At 41.4% G+C, this 24,350-nt stretch overlaps 1 protein-coding gene across 1 annotated transcript in view; it reads right to left on the reverse strand.

Annotated features, from left to right (window-relative positions):
- Positions 1–771: 771 nt before the first annotated feature.
- Positions 772–24,350, reverse strand: part of dnah2 (dynein, axonemal, heavy chain 2) — a 103,060-nt gene continuing 79,481 nt past the window's right edge. The window contains exons 62-91 of the mRNA XM_070855236.1: positions 23,247–23,379; positions 22,549–22,688; positions 22,152–22,362; positions 21,826–21,942; positions 21,554–21,695; positions 20,139–20,308; positions 19,670–19,786; positions 19,348–19,512; positions 19,099–19,221; positions 18,830–18,978; positions 18,578–18,644; positions 16,747–16,897; positions 16,491–16,639; positions 16,150–16,283; positions 15,415–15,559; positions 15,001–15,200; positions 14,765–14,891; positions 14,331–14,517; positions 11,944–12,092; positions 11,523–11,706; positions 11,105–11,295; positions 10,830–11,021; positions 10,337–10,521; positions 9,211–9,445; positions 7,042–7,193; positions 6,235–6,349; positions 2,834–3,010; positions 2,230–2,304; positions 1,260–1,410; positions 772–1,075 (exon numbers count right to left, since the gene is read on the reverse strand). Of these exons, the coding sequence (XP_070711337.1) occupies positions 921–1,075; positions 1,260–1,410; positions 2,230–2,304; positions 2,834–3,010; positions 6,235–6,349; positions 7,042–7,193; positions 9,211–9,445; positions 10,337–10,521; positions 10,830–11,021; positions 11,105–11,295; positions 11,523–11,706; positions 11,944–12,092; positions 14,331–14,517; positions 14,765–14,891; positions 15,001–15,200; positions 15,415–15,559; positions 16,150–16,283; positions 16,491–16,639; positions 16,747–16,897; positions 18,578–18,644; positions 18,830–18,978; positions 19,099–19,221; positions 19,348–19,512; positions 19,670–19,786; positions 20,139–20,308; positions 21,554–21,695; positions 21,826–21,942; positions 22,152–22,362; positions 22,549–22,688; positions 23,247–23,379 (4,588 nt within the window). The 3' untranslated portion in view covers positions 772–920. The remainder of the gene's footprint in view (positions 1,076–1,259; positions 1,411–2,229; positions 2,305–2,833; positions 3,011–6,234; positions 6,350–7,041; positions 7,194–9,210; positions 9,446–10,336; positions 10,522–10,829; positions 11,022–11,104; positions 11,296–11,522; positions 11,707–11,943; positions 12,093–14,330; positions 14,518–14,764; positions 14,892–15,000; positions 15,201–15,414; positions 15,560–16,149; positions 16,284–16,490; positions 16,640–16,746; positions 16,898–18,577; positions 18,645–18,829; positions 18,979–19,098; positions 19,222–19,347; positions 19,513–19,669; positions 19,787–20,138; positions 20,309–21,553; positions 21,696–21,825; positions 21,943–22,151; positions 22,363–22,548; positions 22,689–23,246; positions 23,380–24,350) is intronic.

Raw genomic sequence — 24,350 nt, forward strand, 5'->3', positions numbered from 1 at the left:
GGGGGAAATGTGTATTAGCATAAAAATATCCTTTACATCACCTTGATTAACTGCATTGTTTGCATGTATTCCTGCATGTGTAGGTTGTTACTGTTTGAAAGTTTCTGTGTATGTAGGCGTGTCAAACCCACAAAATTTAAATATTATTCTTTGGTTTAAAGATGTAAAACTACCAGTAACAGACCTTTTTCGAATAAAAATGTTGAAATGCCAGGACAGTCTATAAGTGCACAAAGCCATTAATAGATATATTACGAGCATCATAAAAATACTGGAAAATAAGTGTTCTCTAAAACTAAGACACTAATTTCCAATTATGTTATTCAGTGCATATTATGCACATATCTTTTTGTAGCCCAGGACTGTTGTCACACAAGTGCTTTGTTAACACAAAATAGACAAAAATGCATTACAGCCCATCAGATCACCAAAGAATTCAGACACAGACACTTACATGACCAGTCACTTGATCCACATGTTGCAAAAAACCAAGTTTCCAGTAAAACACAACACTTCACAGTAGGAGACTATTCCCTCTGTGTGTGTGTATGCATGTCTGTGCAAGTGTCTGTGTTTGAGTAGGGTAAAAAGGGTTCAGCATGGAAAGAGTGATGCAGGTCTGTGAAGAGGAGTGAATAATCGGTCAGCAGACAGCAGTGAATGGAGACAAAAGAGAGAAGAGGAGACCTGTGTATCAGACCAACTTCAAAGTCTCAAAGAATGAATCAGTCCATTTACTGTTAAACACCAGGTGTAAAAACGTGCTTTATAAGAATACAATACATTTGAGAAGTAACAACAAGGTTAACATTTCATTTGCCTTTTAAGTGTCTGGAGCATATAAACTAATAAAAAGCTGCAACAATAAATAATAACCATCAGTGGAGACAAAGCGTGTGTGTGTGTGTGTGTTAAGGCCTTCAGTTGTCCAGACTCATGAGAAGAGCAGTTCCTCTCTTGATCCAGTGGTCTGGGCTCACATCTCCAGATTTCAGTTCTACACTGACCACAAAAGACGCTCGGCCTGCCCCGCCCGAACGCACCGGGAAGTAGTAACATGGACACAGGTACATACCTACACACACAGACACACACACATAGAGTTGAAACTACATGGAATGATATCACGAATAAAAATAAACCAAGAAGAAAGTAAACAACAAGAATATTACAAATCATTCAAAATGTAAAAAACAAGGAGAGGAAGCTGGACGGACACTCAGGGATAGAGTAATGAAATCCCAGGAAAAACAACTCACCCTTGACCGCCGTCTTGCGGTTCACCACAGGTTTGAAGTGGATGGTGGGGATGGGACAGACCATCTGCATGGGTTCTGCTTCTACCAAACAGGAGTTCTTCTTGTCCCAGCCAGCCCCCTCCAGGTACAAACCTCGGACAAAGACTCCATCCTGAAGGGGGGAGAGAAATGAAGAAGAAAAGGGAGGAAGTGACCGGGAAACGGGAAGGTGAGAGATATTAACACTTGTTTGGAGGTGACATTTTGCATACAGCTTTGAAAAAACTGTTTATGACAAACAGCCATACCAATTAGGTAATGAAACTGAGTAATGGAAGGGGGGGGGGCAAGGGAAAGGGCAGGGTTGTGAAGGAAGAGAAGGAGGGAGGAGAGAGGGAAGAGGCAAAGAGGAAGATACATGAGAGGGAAGCAAAGAGGAGAGGAATTGGGAAGCAGTAGATCATGAGAGAGATTGAGGGAAGAGAAGGAGAAAAAATTAGCAAGAGGAAGGAAAGTGGGGAGAGGACAGGTTAGGAAAATAAGGAAGGACAGTGAGAGAGCTAAAAAGAAATAGAGATGCAGGAAGACAGGAAGAGCTGGAAGTGTGCATTGCCTTTGGAGTTGAATTGGGAGGTAAAATGCAGAAAAAGGGGAGAGGAGTGAGGGCAGGCACAGAGGAGCTGATAGAGAGCGAGAAACTAAGAGTTACAAATGAGAGATGTTCTAAAGTAGCAGAAATCTGACAAACAATGTGACAAAATTTGAATTGTAAATGTGCTTTGTAGAAAAGTTCAAATGTGAGAGCAGATTTTAGGAATGGGGAAAGGGAGGTGTTTTGCATGAAACCACACAGAGACTATGTTTGAGCAGAAATGATAAATGTGATGGAAAGTGGCAATGACAGCTGAAAGCTAATGACTCAGGAAAAGGGGTCTGATGGCAAGTGCATGGAAATGTTTATGGAAATAGAAATGAGTGCGTAGGGAGTCACCTTGGGTGGGTAAAGGAGGTTGTTGTCATCTACAGTGGACACAATGAACTCCCAAGACAGCATGTCCACTGATGTCTGCAAGAACAGTTTCCCACAATGTTAACTGTTGTTATTAGCATCGGTCCAAAAGTCCAATCACTGCAGTAGAGCCATATTAAAATAGTTCTTTTCAAATAAACAGTATGACTGACAGGTATGACGGCATAGCTGTTAGATTAATTGCTCAAGTTTCTTAATGTACAACATTAAGTGTGGCGGTTGTCAGCTGAGTTGCTGAGATTAATGTACGGAGTCAAAAGAGGGAGAGCAGAGCACAAGGGGGTGACTGCAGTGTCTACCTGAAAACCAGCAGGTTTCTTAGGGTGTTTGTACGGGTGCTGTGAAAATTCAACTGAACATATTTGACAATGAGAGGAGTGAAAACTGAACTGTAGCTGATGTTCTGCAAAGCAATGCAATTTTTCACAGTTTAATCTTCACCATTAAGTACGTTTGTCTTATGAAGCCCTTTTAAACATCTACTCATGAACTCAAAAATAAATGGCCATCAATCACATGCAAGACAATACAAGCAGTGTGTGCATGTGGTTGCTTTAACTCTCACGTCGTGCTCTCGGGCATATGACTGCAGCACAGCGGTGAGGAAACCGTTGGGAAAGGTGAAGCCGGAGAGCCAGAACAAGTTGGGGGGCTGGGCCGTCTCTGTCCAGTGTGCAAACTGATTGACTCGCTGGCAAAGATCCCTGGTCCACGCTGCCAGGGGCTTCAGTGAGGGGTACGCCTAGTGGACAGAGAGAATGACGCAGAGAGAGTGAGAGAGACACAGCGAGAGAGACATGACAAATCTACAGTCATTTCATGCTTCCAGCTGTTCATAATGGGAACAAGTTCTGAGGTCTTATCCACACACATAGAGGGGTGCAGAGGTGTGGGAGAAGTGTGTGAAAATTCACAACTGAGGTGTGACTATAGTTATGTTTTAATTGTTATATGACAACTTTCACTTCCTTTGATTGATTTGATAATGCCATGATTTGTAGAGAACCACAGAAGATGAACAAGAATCTAAAATGAATCTACCATAATCATTCATTATGTAATACATAAAAATAGAATAACAATTAACAAATATTTTCGTTATCATTTCATCCACTGATTACATTTCACCCATTTAGTCTATAAGACATCAAAAATAAGGAGAGATGTCAGCCACAACTTGACGTTGCCCAAGTTACATTTGCATATATTGTCTGACAGTTAAATAATACAAAGTTATGTGTAGAAAGATATACAACAGAACAGCAATTACACTGACAGTCCCAAGTAGCACTGGTGGCACAGAGTTCCCTATAGCTCTCTATAGTTTGAGAATAAATGTAATCAGCATGGGAACAATGTAGATTACAGCATATAATCTGCATCTAACCCTAACCCTGTGCTGTTAAAATAGCTTTGGCCAGGTAAAATAACATAACTTTGATTTACCAAATATATATAAAAAAAAAAACATGCTAATGTTAACATGACTCAGCTACTAGTGTGTATAATAGAGAATCTTCGTTACGTGTCGCATGCTCTATCTGATTTAGGTATTGCAAGGTAGTGTAAGGCCCCCATGAAACAATTCATCATTCCTCACACTCCTCAAGATGACATAAAGCTGCCAGTGGGTCTATATTGAGCCTCTGTCACACAGCACAAAGACCACATTTTTGTGGGGGAAGATTCCTAGAGAGGAGTTGGTAGCTGTCATTTCAGTGTTGGGTTAAGTCGATCTCTTCATGTCATCTTAATATTTAAAAAAAAATGGAATCCGTACTGAATTTATCATTATTTTTTTATTATTTGTGCCTCCTTCTCTCCTTATATTAATTTCTGCTTTCCTGGCTGAGGAATTCAGAGTCTTCTTGTATATTTTCCTTCAGGAGGGAATGATCATGTCATCAGTGACATGCCATTACTCTTTATACATTCACACAGACGATATGCACATCTCTTCCAAATGTTTTATATGCACATATGCTACACAGCCCCTAAACACTCACACAGAAACCCACACATACACAACACAGCCTTGTGTGGAAACCAGATACAAAATGGCGAGAGACTGAGAGGCATGTAGGCCAAAATTAAAGCCATGAGCCTGTGAGCTCAGAACTAATGACAGGTTGCTATGCCAAGGAGGGGCGGAGAGGAGAGGGATGAAGGGATGGAGGGATAAATTAGCAGGACAGACAATCTAAGAGGGGCTGTTGTTGCTGCATACACCAGATGAGACAAGAAGAGATGGAGAGAGTGAAGAGAGCAGAAAGGAGGGAACACTAGATGGACGATAAAAAAAGGAATTAGACGTCAGATGAAGTTGAAGTAGGCAGTAAACCAAAGTACGCAAAAAGAGAAACAGAGCAAATGTTCAGTTTACAAGTGGTCAGTAGAATAGAGAAGCTCAGCTGGAGGCAGCAGCTCTAATAGCTGTCCAATACTCCTATAAAAGGAATTAGATACACACACACACACACACACACACACACACACACACACACACACACACACACACACAGATGCACACACAGTACATCCAGCAGTAATAAGCCGCTGGCTACAGCACAATGAGCTCAGGGTCTTTTTAGGAAAGTGGAGCAGGCCTTGGAAGGTTTACTTTGCTTATTACACTACAATTAGTCCACAGACGCTGTCTTTGTTCAGCCACCGAGGGCCAAGGTATGCTCCACCTGATGAACAGCTACTCACTAATACAAGCATGCGCACAAACTCACACACACACACACACAGACAGACTCACACAAACATGCGCATACATCTGCATACATGCTTTCATGCACAGCCCATAACAGGGACAGAATCACACACTTGAATATAAACACAAACTGCCCTGAATGACCCCTACTCTCACACATACACACACACATTCCACAGACTCATACACTACACACACATGCACACACACTTGTAGCTAGAATCTTTTCTAGCCCCTTGACCCAGGCTGACAGCACCCTGTGTTCTCTCCCCGCTGTAAAGAGAGGTCCACTGATAATGAAGCCAGAGTGGAGAGTTCGGACAGAATTACAGCTGGAATGCTGCCAGAGCCCCATCACTGTGTGTGCATGTGTGTGTGTGTCTGCGGTTGGACAGAGGAGAACAATAAGTGTGTGTCTGTGCAGCCAGGCAGAGTGATGGATAAATACACCTTTAATAACAGACCAGTGAGTCAGTTCAGAGGCAGGCCTGCAGCTGTTTGACTGGCTCGAGGGAGTAGAGAAGAGATTAGTGGTGATCAGAATCCAATCGTAAAGATCAATACACAAAGTGTCCTAAGTGAAAATCGGAATGGTCTCTTTTAAATAGCAGCACACCATAGAAGTGTGTCATATTTATTGCAGAGAGTAAGGCTTATTGGCAGATGAAGTCGGAATGAGGAACTGAATAATAAACATATCTATCTGTCTGCACTGAAATATTATCTGTGATTATAAAGTACAGCCAAAACAATACAGGCTACATTTGTTTCACTGTTTAGCTTGGATGGTTGCATATTCGCTACCTTCAAAGCATTCTTTACATAATTTTTAATTTATCTAAATCTTGACTCAGAATAGTTTTTCTGTCTTTTTATTCTTGTATTGTTCAAGTCCACTCAATTCTCCCAATATTATTAGTGGTCTGTCTGCCCTCTTTGTGAGGGAGGATAAAAGAAAGGTAGCAGGTGCAGTGTCATTTCTCACATCAGGAGGTCTCACCTGTCATACTGTATGTCCAGCACACATGTGTGTATATGCACCATCTATACATTATAAAAAGACTTGAAGTGACGCTTCAAACAGCTGAGAATAGATAACCAGAGAATGCAAAGAATAAATTAAGGCAGTGGAGGACATTTGTGTTGATTTTTTCTGTAATCTGAAAAGAACATATTTTGGAGGAGGACTTAAGAGGATTGTGTGAGGTATTGTGGGTGCACTGTGTGTATAAGTGTGTGTCTGGCACCTTCTCCCACAGCGGTGGTACACGAGCGTCATACATGCAGTGGAAGGTCTCCTCCAAGCTGGATGACATCACCACTAAGCCTTTGATTCCCTTCTCCAGCTCTACCAGGGAAGAACTAACACACAAACATACACAGTTACAGCAACAAATCAGTCCGTTTTTATTGTAGATGTTCAGTAATCACTGCTTCCTGGTCTGGATCTCTTGGAATTACCATGCTCTCAGACATAGTAAAAATTGTAAAAACAAGCAAGTTTAGTGACAGGGCAATTGCTTTCTGCAGTGTATTCATTTTATATGGAAACCAACAACATGCCGCTCCCACGACATTTGTATAACATCAAACTTTTCTCCACTCCCTGCTGTTGCATTGCATGTTGTTGATTTGCATATTTGATGGTATTGCCTCTTTGTGTAGCAGGTTTCCCTTGAAAATGACTGGTTTGTTTAGATTTTTGCATCGCAATCTGACACACTTGTGTGATTAGTTTAACCACCCTATTAGAGCAACAAACAATGGTAGTAAATTGACCAGCCTCCATGAGTTGCTCAACCCAATTCTCTATAAATTGACACTTGCAATTAATTTTATCTGGAAAACCTGCTTATGTCTTCTCAATTCATTTAGTGTACAGCCCTCTTTTCCTTGAGGGTGAAACTATGTCTTGATAGCAGAGGACATGCAAATCTCTAACCTATTGGAAACAGTTACTTTCAAGTGACACTTACACACACAGTACGGATGTGGCACAGACGGCCAGCTGAGACAAACCAAAAGACACACAGACATAAACATAGAGTTCATACATGATGGTGTCCAGCAGAGAGTTGTATCTCTGGATCTCTTGCAACAGGACCACATTAAGAGGTGAAGGGTTGTCCTGGAGGAGGGACCTGGTGCCCTCATAGTCAATCAATGCTGGGATCTTCCCACGTACATCTGCTAACAGCTCTAATACCTGGAAGCACAGATGAAACGTTGCACAAAAGCAGATGAGACAGGTTATCTAACAAAGACACTGCACGCAAGTGAAGAAACTGCAGAGTCAGATGGTGCGGCTGCATAAAGTTGGAGGACTGATAATAGTTCAGGCTAAAACTCCTGACAAAAACACATATCTACTCCAACATACTTCAACATCATAAGAACCACTAAAAAGCAGCTGGGTGATCATATTATTATTGCTGAAAGTCATTATCAGTTGAAACACCGTATGTATTTGTCTGTATTAGTATACTTCTGTAACATTTAAAGCACATAGAAAAATATTTCAATGGAAAGCATAGAATTAGAAACACGTGTCATTTCAGAAAGATAAGGGTCCCTTAACTTTCGAAACAAAACAGTAATTTCCAGCTTGACACCAGTGGCTATAAGCTATTGATTCTATGGAATACAATTTGAGGTACGTGTTCTGACACTTTGTCAATGACCACCAGAAAATGTGTTATTTTGATTTTAGACAATGAGTCAGGAATTAATCCTAAAGGCAAAAAGATGATTAAATTCTTCAGTATCCAAAGTCACCCTCTGAGGCCTGTCCTAAAACTTTACAGCGCAATGTTCTCCATATAGAAGCACAGATTTTTAGATCGGTATCATATTACACTGATGACCGTCTGCCAGTGTTGCATAACCATATGGATGTGTCAGCATTGCAGGGAAAAATCTGTTAAGTATGAACACTGACTTCACAAAGAGAGCCTTTTTAAGCTCCAACTATACTCTGAGAACTGACTAGTCAAAAAACAGACTTGACCACAGCTATGTTAAATACATCTCAATGACAGTCTCTTTGTGGCATGTTACATGAAATGAATGACAAGAAAGATCAGCATGTGATCAGACTGCTGTGCAAGCAAATGTTTGACCCCCACAAGCCCAAAACCTCTACGATGAGGAAACCAAACTATTGGGTCCTGGGGATGCAAAAAATACACCTGCGGTTAAGATCAAAATGCTGAGTGTTAATGCCTCTGGGCTTTTCCCCTGACCATCAGGATTTTGTCATAATGTTTATACCAATGCTGATATTGAATTAATACGTCAGGGTGTATTAAATTAATGTGTCAGTGTTTGGAAGAAGTCTGCTGTTTTATTGGTAAGCAATTTTTAATTGAGTCTCCAGAAGATTTACTATGTCACACTGTTGATGTTGTGATATAGAATTACATTCACGGTGAAAGAGGATTTTATCCTAATCTGGAACTTTTGCCAGAAAAAAAAACACTTCATCCATGTGCCAGGCCTAAGATTCCTCTGCTATACAGCAGCTGATCTTGACCAGAGATATCAGCACTTATAATACCCAGTACTAAAACTAAAGGGAAAACAGTGTTGGGCACACTGGTGATAGAACAAGCCACCTTGTAGTTGTAGAGGAATTGGAGTATTGTTACATATGAAACCTGGCTGGAATGTACATTTGGCTGAACTCCACACTACTGTGAGAGGGTTGGATTTACTGTTGCTTCTTTCACTGAAGGCATGATAGTGAAGTCTGGTGAACCTTTTGATGAGATGGCTCTCTAGTTCATGGCATTCAACCTGACCATGATCTGTTGAGCAACCAAACTTTCAAAGGTGATGGAAAGGTCCACCTAAATGTATACTTGGGATACTGGTATACTTATGAGACCATGCAGGCAGATAGGGTTGAGCTGCAGGACGGGACATTACTAGTTTATCCATTCTTGTTTGAATTGTATAAAATGTATGTCTTGGGCAGTTAAAGGCTTAAAATACAGGTGATATTCTTAATAATCCCATAATCATTTGTATCAACATGCTCCCAAAATCCCAACTACATGGAGATGCTTAAATTAATGTCTATACCCTACACACTCTCTGACAGAGAGTAGATATTCACTGATGTAGATATAAAATTGTTGGTCTCATCTAATGCCAGTCTGTGAAGTTATGTGATTTCCAAATTAGTGCTGCCCACCTTTTCTCCTGCCTTACCTCCCCCTTACCTTTTCTTCTCTACTGGGTGCAGCCCCTGCAGCAGTAGGACTGGTGACGTGGGGCTGCAGGGAGAGCAAGGTGTCAAACAGCGTCCTGGTGTCAGCGATTTGGCTAGCAATGTCGGCATTGGAGTGCTGGCCAAACACCTCAGGGTGCTCTGTGGCTGGCAGCATGCTGATATATTCCTTGTATGAGGACTGGGGACCATCACGGGGAATGTAATAGGAGGTTAAGGAGGATAACCTGAAAGATAAAGGTCAAGTCAACAGAATAAAAAGCGAGTGATATACCATTTAGTGTTATTTATCGACGTGTACAATAACACAACAGAAAATGAACATCTGCACATTGTGGACTTACTTTGTGCACATATGTAATGGTGAATGGTTAAATAGCAGACATGAGCAACTTATTTCTGGACACACTGTATATTCTCCTATTTGTGCACTTAATAATATAAATAGTCAGAGCTGTACATATGACCAGTGATGCTGTCACCAATGACATTGCATCTTCATCACATTTGCTTCATTGTCATTAATAGTTTGTAATGTCAAACAGCTTTCTAAGGCATTTTAGAGCTATTCCATTTTTTAAAAAATATACATGTACTGTACACTGAAGGTACGAAGTCTTCTTTGTATGGTCTGTGTTGGTTTGAGCTGCACTGAATGCTTTTTCTTAAGAGATTCCCCTTAACTATTTGAGTAGTCTGTTTGAAATGAAGGATGTGGATGCAGTAGTTGTGCAAGTAACAATGCAAGTAACAAAAACACACACATGGACTAAAGATTTTTGACAGTGTTCAAGTGCAACAGTTTGTCTGCATTTCTTAAGATGTAATTATCTGATTGTCCACTTGGTGGTGGTGGCACCCTACTCCCTGTGAGAAGGTTTAGTGGGTAGCTGAAGTGTCCTCTGCCACCCTAAATGTCTTTTCAGGGAGACTATAAGCAATTGAGAACTGAAATATCTAAAGGTCTAGCTTTGTAAACATCTGCAATGCATACTTTTATTTAACGAAACTTAATGAATTATTAGCAATGTCCACTTTTGAATTCATGGTGCTTACATTGGTACTAGTGTACTAAGATGTAGCAGATAAATGTGTGTGTGTGTATTACAGTGCCTCACTTGAAGAAGGGCTGGCTTATGGCAGCATCACAGAAATAATCATTGATGTATGTGGTTAGAAGACGTCTATCCCAGTCATCTGTGACATGCCCTCCATAGTTGACCCCAGCAATGAGGTACTTCAGCGCATCCCAAGGAATCTCCTCATACTCATCCAGGTACAAACTCAGCAGACTCTCACTCACCTGGGAAGGGCATCAAGATGATGATCTTAACAGACTGACTTTGAAATCCAAGGAAGTTGACAGAAACAGTGAAAGACTAGAGAGGAAGAAATATTAACAAGTGCAATAAGTGTATATTATTAGTATATTGTATATTTATAATTTACAGCAGATTTCCTGAACACATCGGCTATACATGAAGTCCAATTAATCTGTCAGTCACCAATCATTTCCATCATCTTCAATACATCATTAAGTAGTGGAGTGCTGAATCTTTTTCTTTTTTCTTTTTCTCTGTTCTTTCCCTCACAATCAGATAAGAGCCTGACCTCAAAGTCAGAATCGTTGAAGCCATAGACAATGTTCCAGCCCAGCTGTAGAAACTTCTTCCTTTCCTGCAGGATACTGTGAAAAAAGCAGAGGGAGAAGAGCAGCTTCCTGTAGATGACGGGTCTTGAGCAGCGGTTGAACTGAGCCTCTGTCACCAGCTGGTACAGACGCTTCATGTTGGCTTTCACACCCTGGGAACAAAAGAGAGAAGTGTTAAATCTAACACTGAAGGCATATCTTTCTGTGAAATATGTATAAACAAGTAAAATTGCACCTTTGGAGGTTCAGTGGTCATCTTTATGCCGGCCTGCAGGATGGTAATGGGAAATTCGGGGTGTGGTGAAGAGCTGAGCCAGAGTCTGAAATTTGAGTGGGGCTTCTGCACCTGCAGCTGCTCCACCAGCTTGTCCAGCTCAGGCATCCACGAGAGAGAGAGGTGACAGTTGGCAAGGAACACCCAGTGACCTGGGCAGAGAAAAGAGGAATTGGTATGAGCTCATATAAAAAGTTTAGATTTTCCAATGTCATGTCTAGTTTTTTTGTGTTCAGGTAATCTTGATGTAATCATAAGAGGAAGAGGACACATTCAAGTACTCAAGTGACTTTTGAAACTAAAAAAAAACAGGTGTTAAGCAACATAATGAATCTGAGACAGAAGAGCAGGAAGAAAGACAGATCAACTGGTGTTGCACCGTTCTTGACGCCCTCCTCTATCATGCTCTTGGCAATGGGGGCCTGTCCCTGGCCCAGTGAGAGAGCATGGAAGTGCTTGTTCATGCCAGAGGCCTCAGCCAGCTGCAACAGGGCCCCTGTGGGGTCCACCCCAGGAGACAGAACAAAGATCAGAGGAGTCTTGCAGGTGGATTCCTCTACAACCTGAGGAGAGGACAGAAAGTGAAAATGGATGAGCCAACATGGTGTAGCTCACTTGACACCTAATTGCAACCCTGTGATGGGATTTTGTGAGATTCTGACGTTTCAAGGGGGCTTCAGTTAAATAGAATTACACAAATGAAACAAAGACCATTTGTTCCATTGATATTCAAAGCTTCAAAACTAATACTCAAGACAAAAGAAGCAACAGGGATTAATTGGATAATAGCTGACACTCACAGTCTTCATGTCAAGAACAGGCGGCTCCACAAAGCGAGAGCCGAGACTGTTAACAATGAAGGAGGTAACGCATGAAGAGACACGGTCCTGACGCAGAGAGCGCACTATCAGCATCTTCTGGAGCTCATTACAGCTATTTTCCCAATCACCTGGAAGGAAAAAAAGCAGTGAGGAAGGGTAAAAACCAGGGAATCGTGACAAGGGTGACGTTTGGAAATAACATGGTGTGGATTATTAAGAGTTAGTATAGCATTAAATGACTATTTGGTAAGTTAAGATACAGTGGACTAATGGCAATCTTAGTAGAGAATGATGTCATTAAGTCCTTTGTTTTGGTTGCTAGGACGGTGTTCTGCCGACAGCAGACTCAGCTAAGTTATGAGGTAACACAGTAGCACAAAAGCTAAGACAGGCAGTCAGTCAGGTTGTGTACAGAATGAATGAGTCCTGGATGCAGAGCCGTGGCAGTGGTGGAGGGGGTATAAAAGGGATATAATGGGGTTATAATGAGAGGGCTCAGTGGCCCTGAGCAGGGCTGCGTAAAAATTTCTATCATTACAGTGGGGCAAAAAAGTATTTAGTCAGCCACCAATTGTGCAAGTTCTCCCACTTAAAAAGATGAGAGAGGCCTGTAATTTTCATCATATGTACACCTCAACTATGAGAGACAAAATGGGGGGAAAGAATCCAGGAAATCACATTGTAGGATTTTTAATGAATTAATTGGTAAATTCCTTAAATTTGGTCACCTACAAACAAGCAAGATTTCTGGCTCTCACAGACCTGTAACTTCTTCTTTAAGAGGCTCCTCTGTCTCCTCCACTCGTTACCTTTATTAATGGCACCTGTTTGAACTCGTTATCAGTATAAAAGACACCTGTCCACAACCTCAAACAGTCACACTCCAAACTCCACTATGGCCAAGACCAAAGAGCTGTCAAAGGACACCAGAAACAAAATTGTAGACCTGCACCAGGCTGGGAAGACTGAATCTGCAATAGGTAAGCAGCTTGGTGTGAAGAAATCAACTGTGGGAGCAATTATTAGAAAATGGAAGACATACAAAACCACTGATAATCTCCCTCCATCTGGGGCTCCACGCAAGATCTCACCCCGTGGGGTCAAAATGATCACAAGAACGGTGAGCAAAAGTCCCAGAACCACACGGGGGGACCTAGTGAATGACCTGCAGAGAGCTGGGACCAAAGTAACAAAGGCTACCATCAGTAACACACTACGCCGCCAGGGACTCAAATCCTGCAGTGCCAGACGTGTCCCCCTGCTTAAGCCAGTACATGTCCAGGCCCGTCTGAAGTTTGCTAGAGAGCATTTGGATGATCCAGAAGAGGATTGGGAGAATGTCATATGGTCAGATGAAACCAAAATAGAACTTTTTGGTAAAAACTCAACTTGTTGTGTTTGGAGGAGAAAGAATGCTGAGTTGCATCCAAAGAACACCATACCTACTGTGAAGCATGGGGGTGGAAACATCATGCTTTGGGGCTGTTTTTCTGCAAAGGGACCAGGACGACTGATCCGTGTAAAGGAAAGAATGAATGGGGCCATGTATCGTGAGATTTTGAGTGAAAACCTCCTTCCATCAGCAAGGGCATTGAAGATGAAACGTGGCTGGGTCTTTCAGCATGACAATGATCCCAAACACACCGCCCGGGCAACGAAGGAGTGGCTTCGTAAGAAGCATTTCAAGGTCCTGGAGTGGCCTAGCCAGTCTCCAGATCTCAACCCCATAGAAAATCTTTGGAGGGAGTTGAAAGTCTGTGTTGCCCAGCGACAGCCCCAAAACATCACTGCTCTAGAGGAGATCTGCATGGAGGAATGGGCCAAAATACCAGCAACAGTGTGTGAAAACCTCGTGAAGACTTAAAGAAAACGTTTGACCTCTGTCATTGCCAACAAAGGGTATATAACAAAGTATTGAGATGAACTTTTGTTATTGACCAAATACTTATTTTCCACCATAATTTGCAAATAAATTCTTTAAAAATCAGACAATGTGATTTTCTGGATTTTTTTTTTTCTCATTCTGTCTCTCATATTTGAGGTGTACCTATGATGAAAATTACAGGCCTCTCATCTTTTTAAATGGGAGAACTTGCACAATTGGTGGCTGACTAAATACTTTTTTGCCCCACTGTATATTCACACTGAGCCGAACGTTGTCAAATCTAATTCTTTCTTATGAAATACAGCAAAAGAAGACAAGAGTATGCTTATGCACATCAGCATAAAGAAGATGCCCGTCACACACACCAATACACACACCCTGTCAGGAGAGTACACTTCAACTTCATTGTTCCTAGGGGGAAGAATTTTCATCAGTAACACAGCGCAAAGGAAAAAGAAAAACTCCCACACCACGTACAGACCTGGTAGTGTGGCCTTCTCCGGCTCAGCACTGGTGAACCAAAGGTTCCAATCTCTGGGGTCCTGTTCAAAGGAGGCCATGATGCCATGGAAGTTGGGCAGCTTTTCCAGCTCTGTGATGTTGTCCCAGCAGGAGTCTGCCAACCAACTGGTACAGGGGTTGTCCATCTGATCTTCCTTATCAAGTACCTAGAAATACACCTATGAATTAATCAGTAGTCAAACTATCCTTACATCAGTAATCAATAAATAGACCAAAGGTAGCTATGAAAAGAACAAATCTCCTAATGCTTGGGAAAACACACTGTGAATGAAGGCTGTCTTTGAGGGGAATCATAATTTCTATGTGGCTCAGCATTTAAATACACAGTGGAATTTGGAGGCATTATGTGTGTTTCAAGCCTTATCAATGTGTCTGTCCTATTGCATTACTTACTAGTCCTCCTCGGAGGAAGAAGCTGTACTCATCCATGTTGAGTTTGCCAGCTACCTCCAGGATTTTGGCACACATCTGGAAGCTGAAGAGCAGCTTGTGGACCTCAAACAGACCACGACATGTGTACCTGCAGAGGATAACACACTAAGTTAGCTAAACTAACTCCACAGACACACAAACATCTGCATGCAGACATGATTTATGAAAAGGGCCTCTGCTGATGCATCCCTACTTACCTGTATACTGCATATGTGTGGTAGTCATTGAGGTTGGTAATCCTTTCCTCCAGCTTGCGGCTGCGCTTGCTCCTTTCTATGCTGAGGTTGAAAAGGTTAATGTAGGCATCCAGTGAGAACTGGTACATTGGGTCAATGCGGCCCATGTCGTTTAAGATGAAGAAGAGAATGGAGGCTCGCTGGGCACATGGACGGTAGGCCTTTAAAGAGAGAGCACTTTAAGCTATATGCACACAACGAATGTGCAAACTGACATGCAAATGAACAATTTCCATTATAACAATTACCAATCTCAATTTTCCAGAAACCCCACTGATGGTTTACAATTGCTTACTTTCTCTTTCCAGTGGTCCTAAAGCTTAAATGTATTCAATTTATCATAAGATCTCAATACCCTTCATCCATAAACCCAACCTCTCTAGCAGAGTCGATCTCGATCTCAGTCTGTTCACTGCTCTCAAGCTGCTCTGACACCTCAGTGGCTGTCACTTTGGATGTCTGCAGAGTGTTCACCAGCTGCACTTCCTCTAGCAGAGAGCCAGTTGCCTCATTCAGCAGTCTGATAGAGTAGACACACACAGAAACAACATTAAAAGAAACTAAATAAATCCAACAAAACACTGCCACACTGCCTACTAAGCATGGCAGGTGAAGAAAAACATTCTCAGACCCAAACAACATGAGCAATGTAATTCAGAAACTGCAGAAAGAGCTGCTGTGGTGCTACTGGGTGGCTGTTGTACTGTGATAATAACTTGATATGTACAGCTTGTGGTATTACTGTAAAGTTGCTAGATGAGATTTAATGATGGTGGTGTAGTGGTGAAGTACATATTGCTAAGGTGACTAATAGTAGTTAATAGTGTAAAACTAAGTGGTTGCAAATTTCATCACTATTAGCAAGATATGTTATAGTTGTAGACTACTAACTTCTAAGACTAGTAAAACATTTTTTTAAAATTCATCTTTACTTCACTACATACTACCAAGAAATACTCCTGTTATTGTTAAAGCTGGTAATAATACCACTGCAAGTACTACTAGTAGTAATAAATGACTGGATCTTTAGCCTAAAATGTATTTTATCTAGTCTGAAAAATATATATGAAAAAACATGATAGGTCAGAGGATCTGAAATAGCTAAACTACCTGAGGATCTCATCCTCCAGCTCTTGCAGGCTTCTTTTGCCAGAGGCAATGCTGATCACCAAAGAGTCCTTTTGTTCTTCTAGCTCTGGACGTTCCTTACGCACCACAATTCCCAGTAGTTGGGCTTCCAGGCCCTGCACATAAACCCAGACACACACACACAAACACACAATTCCATACACAAGCAAACAGTTTAAGGCAGCAGCTCATACCCTCAAGCTGTTTATGCACACAAAGAGGATACACATGCGTAGAGGATTTTACGGAATTAGGAATTAGAGCCAAAACATACAGAAGACTCATACTCATCCACAGACATACATGCACGCACACACTCAGACCTGCTCCTTGACAGCGAAGTTGACTATGGTGGTCTTTGCAGAAATCTCTGGTGTGTAGTGGGGGTTAGACTGCTTGGTGGTGATGTAGAAACGAAAGTCTGGACTGTACTCCACTTCCTTATCACCCAGCTTCAACAGCAGCCTGCCGCCTGGAAAAAGTGCATAAAAATACACACAGTGGATTCATACACCCATCATATTTAGCTGAGGATTTACTTCAGAAATTTCTGAATTTTTAAACGGGTGTGTGTCTGACCTATCCGTGTCAGGGATTTGTTAAGAATTGGGTCGAGAGTGGGTTCCAACTCCTCCTGGATATTCTGCAGCAAAACAGGATTCCCAAACTGGATGGCACTCTCTAGCACCCGCAGGTAGTCTGGCATTTGAAAGTCTATTACTTTCAGACCCTGAACATGTGGACACACATACACGCAGGAGGACAGAAAGAGAAATACATTATATATAATCTTTATTTTATCAGTCTCATTGAGATCTCTTTTGCAAGAAAGAACTGTGTACAGCTGGAGAGTACACATTTCACAATGGTTAACTACATCAACTTGTTTTAAGGTGGAACCAGCAGAGTGAGGGTAACAGGATATCTCCTCAGTTAAGCAAATTACCATAAAGTGTGATTTCAAAATAAACTTGGCAAAAGAAGGAAGATATAAATAGAGATAGACAAATAGAGAAAAGCTTCAAAAAGTCATGAGGAATTGACTTCAAAAACACTGCTGTTGCAATTTACTGTATTATTGCCACGAGTCAATTGCCCTGAAATGTCACACTATGACAACACAGCAAAGACATCTGTCTTCATCTCTCAAAGAAGTAGAGAAAAAGAAAGTGAAAGGTCAGAGAGAACAAAACAGGGAAAGGTATTCTGGATAGCATGCAGTTGTAAGGAGAGAGAAAAGAGAAGAAAGAAGAAAAACAGTCAGTAGTTTGGGAAAACAAGGAGGATATATACATTTATATTGTATATGTCTGGCTTTCTATTACTGATCTTTTATCTCATAAACTAAATGCTCAAATATCAGGGGCCTTCTTATATATGACCTCGATGCATTGCTCACTGCAATGTATCTGTTGATATCAACTTAAGACTATCTGGTGTTTCTCAGTTTTTGTCCTTCAGAAACAAAGGCCTGAACAAGGGCAACACACTGATTGACCTTCTTAATTTGGTAATGGTTAAAACTTCTTTAAATAGAAAAAGGTAAAAATTAAGATCATGGGAAGTAAAGGCATATCTTTCCTGCCGCCTGCATTATTGTGCATGTGGTCGCACAGCACCACATATGCAACTTGCAGCAGCTCTGTGCATATGTACACAGTCCACTGAAAGTTCACATTTGTTGACCCAGAGCTGCGCTGACCTAGCCAATCGCTGTTCTCCACTGCTTGAAATTCCAGGTGGATGAAAACTTGTGTCACTTGTGCTTCTGAATTTCTAGAACTGTACAATAACCAATTGGCCTCATATTCAGACAAATAAAAAATCTGCTTGATGCAACATGAGCATGCAGATGCTGCTATCAGGTCTGCTCCATAAAACCTGTTTGAATCTCTGAAATGTAGGTGCCTACTGCTAGCAATATGAGTGGCTATGGTGGTGCCATTTAGCAGAGCACTACCAGTAGTGCATACAGTTTTACAGCATCTGTATACCGTTTGCTAGGTTAAAAAAACCCCAAAAAAAACAAGCCTCTCCAGAGGGTTTCCAGGATTATTCATCAATGAATAAGAACCAGTGTTTTCTATATTTTAAGTTACCACTGGCACATAGTAAACTCTACCTGTGCTGTTGTTTCAAGGCACTGTATTTACTACTCACTGTACTGGAATTGACAAGATTGAAAAAACGTTTATTCATTGCCAGTGGCAAAATGTGGAACGCTAAATACTATAAGCTGTAAATAAAGTGATTCATTTGTAAAATCTTACTACATTCCCTGTCTTCTATGGAGAATGTTTCAAATGCTGACACTGAAATATTCACAACTCTTCCATTAATGTAACTCTCCAACATTAATGACACAATACTTGAATAGGAATCGCATAAGATTGGCTGAGTCAAGACTCACTCTCTTCCTCTCCATATTCTTGATCCACTTCAGAGCTTGGCCTTGAGGGTCAACCATTAGCGGCCATCTTGAAAGTAGGAGAAGAAATAAAACATGTTTATTTTTATTTTCACTATTAAACATCTCTTTTGTACAGTGAATAGGACCAAATCCAAGTAAAACAAACCCCAAAGCATTTTAATTTAGTATGTTTACTGGACCACAGCTAAAGTTAATAAACTCTAACAGTGAATTGAGTCTACATGTGCAGACCTGTTTCCACGGGTGACGATAACTCCATTCTCAGTAGAGAATGCATCAGAGGGCAGGCCCTGGATGTTCCAGTCCCTCACTGCTGTAGGCTTGGAGAGAAAAACTGCAAAACTGAACCCTGGTGTGCATGGGATCTTTAAGTCCCATACCTGAGGAGAGGGCAAACAGAGAGCCAGAGAGAAGGCTAGTAACAGTATAGGGAGTATATGGCAAGCTTTTCACTGAACTGCACATCAGGATTTATGTTTTATGATGTGTGTGTGTCTCACCTCCTTCATCCAGATAGAAAGCAGCTCATCTCTATAGTTGGAAAGGAAGGGTCCCATGTAGGACAAGAAAGAGGCTGCTAGCAAACAGTCTCCAACCAGGTATCCCATGTTTTCTTCAAGACCCTGAAAGACGCACACATCCAGAAAAAAAGTGACTTGAAAGGACCAATTTTCAGACCTGAGTAGGAGGAGGGCTATTATGTTTGTTGTTCATGTGTGTGCGCGTATGTGCGCATGTATACGGCGTACAGCAGCTCTCTCCTCCCACCGAATCCTCTCTCCAGCAAGTCCAGTCACCAGTTTGTCTGCTCGGTCCAGTTTCACCTCCATCTCATCTGATTTCTTCCTCAAACTCTCCTTCATGGCCAGCTTCTCACTGTGCTGCTTTTTCAGCTGGTCTAGCTTTTCTGCTACCTGCTCACACATACACATGCATGCACACACACAGCATTTTATATTCAATAATCACATTGATCTCATTCTATGCAAACTTAACTTGATATTGCACTCATATGGAAACTTGACCGGAGCAAGCGTCTGTTCTGTTTGCTAGATGCACTGGGCTCCATACCTCTCGTAGTTTGTTCTGGGCCTCAGCCAGTGCGGCCTGTTTCTCTGCCAGCTGGGCCATTGCAGTGTTCAGTTGGGCCCGCTTTGGCTCCACCACCCTGTAGATTCGTCCATAAACCTGGAGGAACAGTGCACACATCCATCCAATTTAGTTTTGCCTCCTATTTTACTGTTCACATATTCATTTAACAAATAATGATCAGTGAATGAATAAAGTCTCAGTTTATTGTTATTGTTCCCTTCCTTGACTTTCTGCTGCTGCTATGCAGTGATGCCCTGAATCCATATAGCTCAAGGTGGATTCATGCTTGTGTGCCAAAGCGAGTACTGTAGTCTGCATGCATAGAATAATTATTCAAACGTTAATTAATTACAAACTGTTATGTGCTTTTGTGGGTTTACGGTGACTAATAAAATCTGTAAGCATGTCTGAATGTGTGTGTGCGCTGGGAGGAAGCACATCCTTTTACCTCCATGGCTCTGACCCACATGCAGAGGGACTTGGCAGCCAGTGATACTTTGCCGATGATGTCTGGCTGGAAGTCTACCTGTCTGCAGTACTGGCCAATCTTCTTCAACACACGGTCTGATATGTTGTCCTTGTCAAAGTTCACTAATGTTTTGATGAAGTTGGACTCACCTGCCAGAAACATTTCAAGATCATAAGGACCAGGAAATCATGAAAATCAAAACATTGTTTGCCCAATTCCCTTTATATATGACTCTCAGTTTTATTCATTTCTTAAGAATCTTCATTCAAAGGGAAAGACATGTGTTCTTCCAAAATCACAGCCATTTTTTGGGGTTATCTATTTTTGTGACAACTCTACAGCTTTGTGATCAGCAAGAGGGAAATGCAATGCAGTTTGAAAAGATGGACATTTTTCACTTGCGCTCGAGCAAAAATTACAATGTATACTTCTTATAAAAAGAGGCTTAGGATAAATCGTTTTGAAAGCAGTATCTAATAAAAAAAATCTATAATTACAGTCAACTTTCACATGCTCAAATCCTCTTTGAAAAGTGGAAATAGAAATGCAAACTCCCACATAAAGTGCAGTTCCAATTGAGTAGAAAAGGAAAGGAGCATTTAAATAATCTCAATTCGTTTGATGTCAGTGATTATGCATGCATTTCTGACAACGAAACGCACAATAGATATGCTTCATGTATGGGAGTTGTGTGCAGAAAAAGATAGTAAAACTGCTTCAAGGTTAATTACGGTTCTATTGCTCTGTTGAAGCGGCTCATATCATATTACTCAATATTGATACTTTTGATATTGATACCCAATTTAGAATAGCCAGTTTCCCTTCTTGACCTCGACCACATCTTGTGCCTGAGAGGGTTAGAGCCAGGCTGTAGAAAACCGTGATGAGTGTTCAGCAGAAGAAATGATGAATTGCACTGTTTCAGCAATACCAAATGGCATGACCGTTTAGAAAAGAAATGTTGGTTTGATAAAATACTATTTAAAACATGTTACATTTTAAGTATGCTCAATTTGCCCTTAACTGTTTTATTTTATTTTCTACTTGGGTGTCTGTTAATGTTTTCCCACTGCACTGAGAAGGATTGCACCTCATAAAACTGGAAGCTCAATAGTAAACTTAAAGACAGTTTTAATCACAATCAGTTGTCACAATAGCATAAACTAGAAAAAATTGTCCATTATTAGGGAGACTTCAATCTTTGCTAAATCTGATGTATAATCCAAGAGACTGCAGAACAGCTTCTTTCCTCAGGCTGTAACGCTCCTTAACGTATCTGCACTCCACCATAAAGAATATTATTTCTGTAGTCTTGTGTTTTCCCAATTACTTAGTTTCTTTGCGAAATTCTCCCTTCATCCATCTCTAAATTCTACACTATTGCCTTCTCTCACCCAGCTGCCTCTTGGCCTCTGCCCAGGTAGGCTCTTTGCCCTGTAGGGTCATGACAGCCTGCATCACTGTCTCCACCAGCACTGGGGGATGGCCATATGACTTGATCTCTGTCATGTCCTTCTTATTCAGAGACTCCAGAGCCTATGTGCACAGAGAGAAAGGAATAGAGTATCTGTGGATGTAAGAAGGCGAGGTATACTGCTGGTTGAGTCATGTTTAATTCAGATTCAGACAGACAGAAAGCACAACACTCAAGAGGACAGAGATCTACCTTCATGGCCTCTTCCAGGGCAGGCAGGGCCTCGTCCAGGTCTCTCTGTGCATTTTCAGCCATGGCCTTACACTGTAACTCTTCTGCTCCAATTTTCTCACTGTTAGCACTCACCGCCTCCACACAAACACAAAGTGTAATTGACTATTATATGCCTTTTTCCTACTAGCCAACATCCACACACCCTTCCAAACATACACTAATAGCATATAGTAACATACTCCAACAGGATATTTGGGTAAGCCACGTGCATGTGAATTATCTGAATAGCTAAGTGCAATGTTTTCAGTAATTTGTGTTCACGTAGACATGTTTGTGGTGCTCACCTTCTGCTGCTTGTCAGCCTCTATCTTCTGCTGTACAATAACGGCCAGGTACTCGTCACACTGTATCTGGAACTCAGCCACCTGCTTCTTGGCCTCCTCCAGCTCTACAGACATGGCCTCCACCTTCTCCCGTGTGTCACTGATCTTGAAAAGGCCGTTACGCAGCTTGCTCACCTGCTCCCCCAATTCACTGCGTTTCTCTGCCAACAGCCTGAAAGGGCACACGCACACATAACTGCAGTCAGGTGATTTGCAACAGGTGTTTAGTGAATTGTGCACATAAAGTCCAAAGTACCCAAAGCTCACAAACTGAATGTATGCATACTTTAGGTATGTGGCCCATATTTTAAGGGACACATAATTGGAACAAGGAGAAAGAAAGTTTGAAGGTGCCTACTTCTTGTATCCAGACACCAGCTCCAGGTAGTTGGTAGGTGTCACATAATTATGTCTTCTCAGCTCCAACTTCATCCTCTGGGAAACCTGTGCTACCGACTGGTGTGTGGTCACAAAGATACTTGCAACCTTTGTCTGGATCTACAACAACATGCACATTTAAAAAATAGGAATGCATCTTCAGGAGTCACATTATCTACTATTTAGTCATTGATGTGGGGGAGAGTCAAAGCAGGGTTCAGTGCAGTTCACAATTAAAGTTACAGATCTTTGTTTTCCAAGCTTGAAGCTTTTTCACAAGTATTATACAGTACTGCCAAACATTTTGGAAAAACTTGCTCTATAATAATATAGTACCAGCAGTTTTAATTCACATTTGAAATGATAAGTAATCGAGTGAAAAAAGTTTTCTAGTAAAGGATTACAAAACACCACGTCGTATTGTAAATGCTATTTGAGGTGGACTACTAAATTGGGCACAAAAATGTATAATTTTTCATAATTTTTCTTCAATCAGTTATTTTTCAAAATTATTGTGAACGCCAGAAAATTAAGCTATTTATCCCTGTTCAGCCATGTTCATGTGCCTCCCCTCTAAATTGAATTTACAGTTGTCAAATAGGCACCAGTATAACAGTGTGAAATCAAGTGCCCACACAAATGTTTGTGTTTGCGTGTGTGTGTGCATGAACATCTCACCCCCTCCAAGGAACCCAGCTCGAGTCCATCCAAGTACCTCTCAGCTACCTCCAGCAGAGCATCTTTGGGCCATTCACAGAACCAGTCGATGGAGGTGCAGTTGACGAGGGCTGGGTACTGAAGGATGCGGTTCCTGTTGTCAAACATTGATTTAAGGATTTTAATTTAGATATAAATGCTGACGTAATGATCCCCATTATAGGTAGTAAACTAGTGCAGGTACATTTGGCAGTTGATTAGGAAAAAATAATAAATTATGCACCCTGGATATCATTCAAAGTAAGGCAGTTTTTTGTTTTCTTTTGAGATGGGTACATCTGAAAAATGTGTAAATAGCACTTACTAGCTTTAGGCAGTATTACATGAAAGACCTTAAACAGCTTTTTTGAGAGAACCTCCAACACAAAGGTACAGCAGATTATGCTTGCGACCTACAGTGTGTGTCAGTGTCAGTGAGCTTGGATGGTTAATTGGTGTGGCAGGGCTGCCTGTGCTCTGGCAGTGTGATATGGATCCTGCAAGCAGCTAATGGTCAGCGGGCCAGGACGCCTCATCACCCAGAGAATGCTGATTGGCTCTGGGTAATGGTGCCTGCCAGCTCAATTAGCAATATTATGTGTGACCACATCTCTGTGCCACTAATTACATACAAGCAATCCATTCTTGAGGGGAAGTGGTGTTTTTGCAAGAAGAAATGTGTGGCAAGGAAACGAGAGAATGAACAACAGAAAATGTGTGTCCATCTGCACACATACTACATTTGTGTGTGTGCCGACAGCTGACAATCTATGTCACAGTATCCACACTGTTTGTAAATACAGCCAGCCTCAGGTCCTCACTAAGAGTCACACAGGTTACTAGACCAGCAATTAAAACAATGTCTCACGGTGTGAGACTGTCCTCAGTGTAACTTTGAGGAGCTGCTGAGAAGTACTGTAGGGAATGGTTACCCTGTAGAAGACTTTCAGTGTATTCACATGTTCTGTATTTTCTTTGACTAACATTTGTAGCAAACAGATGCTGGGATCATTTCTTTGATTATACTAGGACGATGCAGGTGTCTCAAATAAAAAGTGCCCCCCTTCTTTCAATTAATGTAATAGC

Source organism: Pempheris klunzingeri, chromosome 23 (assembly GCF_042242105.1).
Source record: "Pempheris klunzingeri isolate RE-2024b chromosome 23, fPemKlu1.hap1, whole genome shotgun sequence".
In the NCBI taxonomy this organism is placed as follows: domain Eukaryota; kingdom Metazoa; phylum Chordata; class Actinopteri; order Acropomatiformes; family Pempheridae; genus Pempheris; species Pempheris klunzingeri.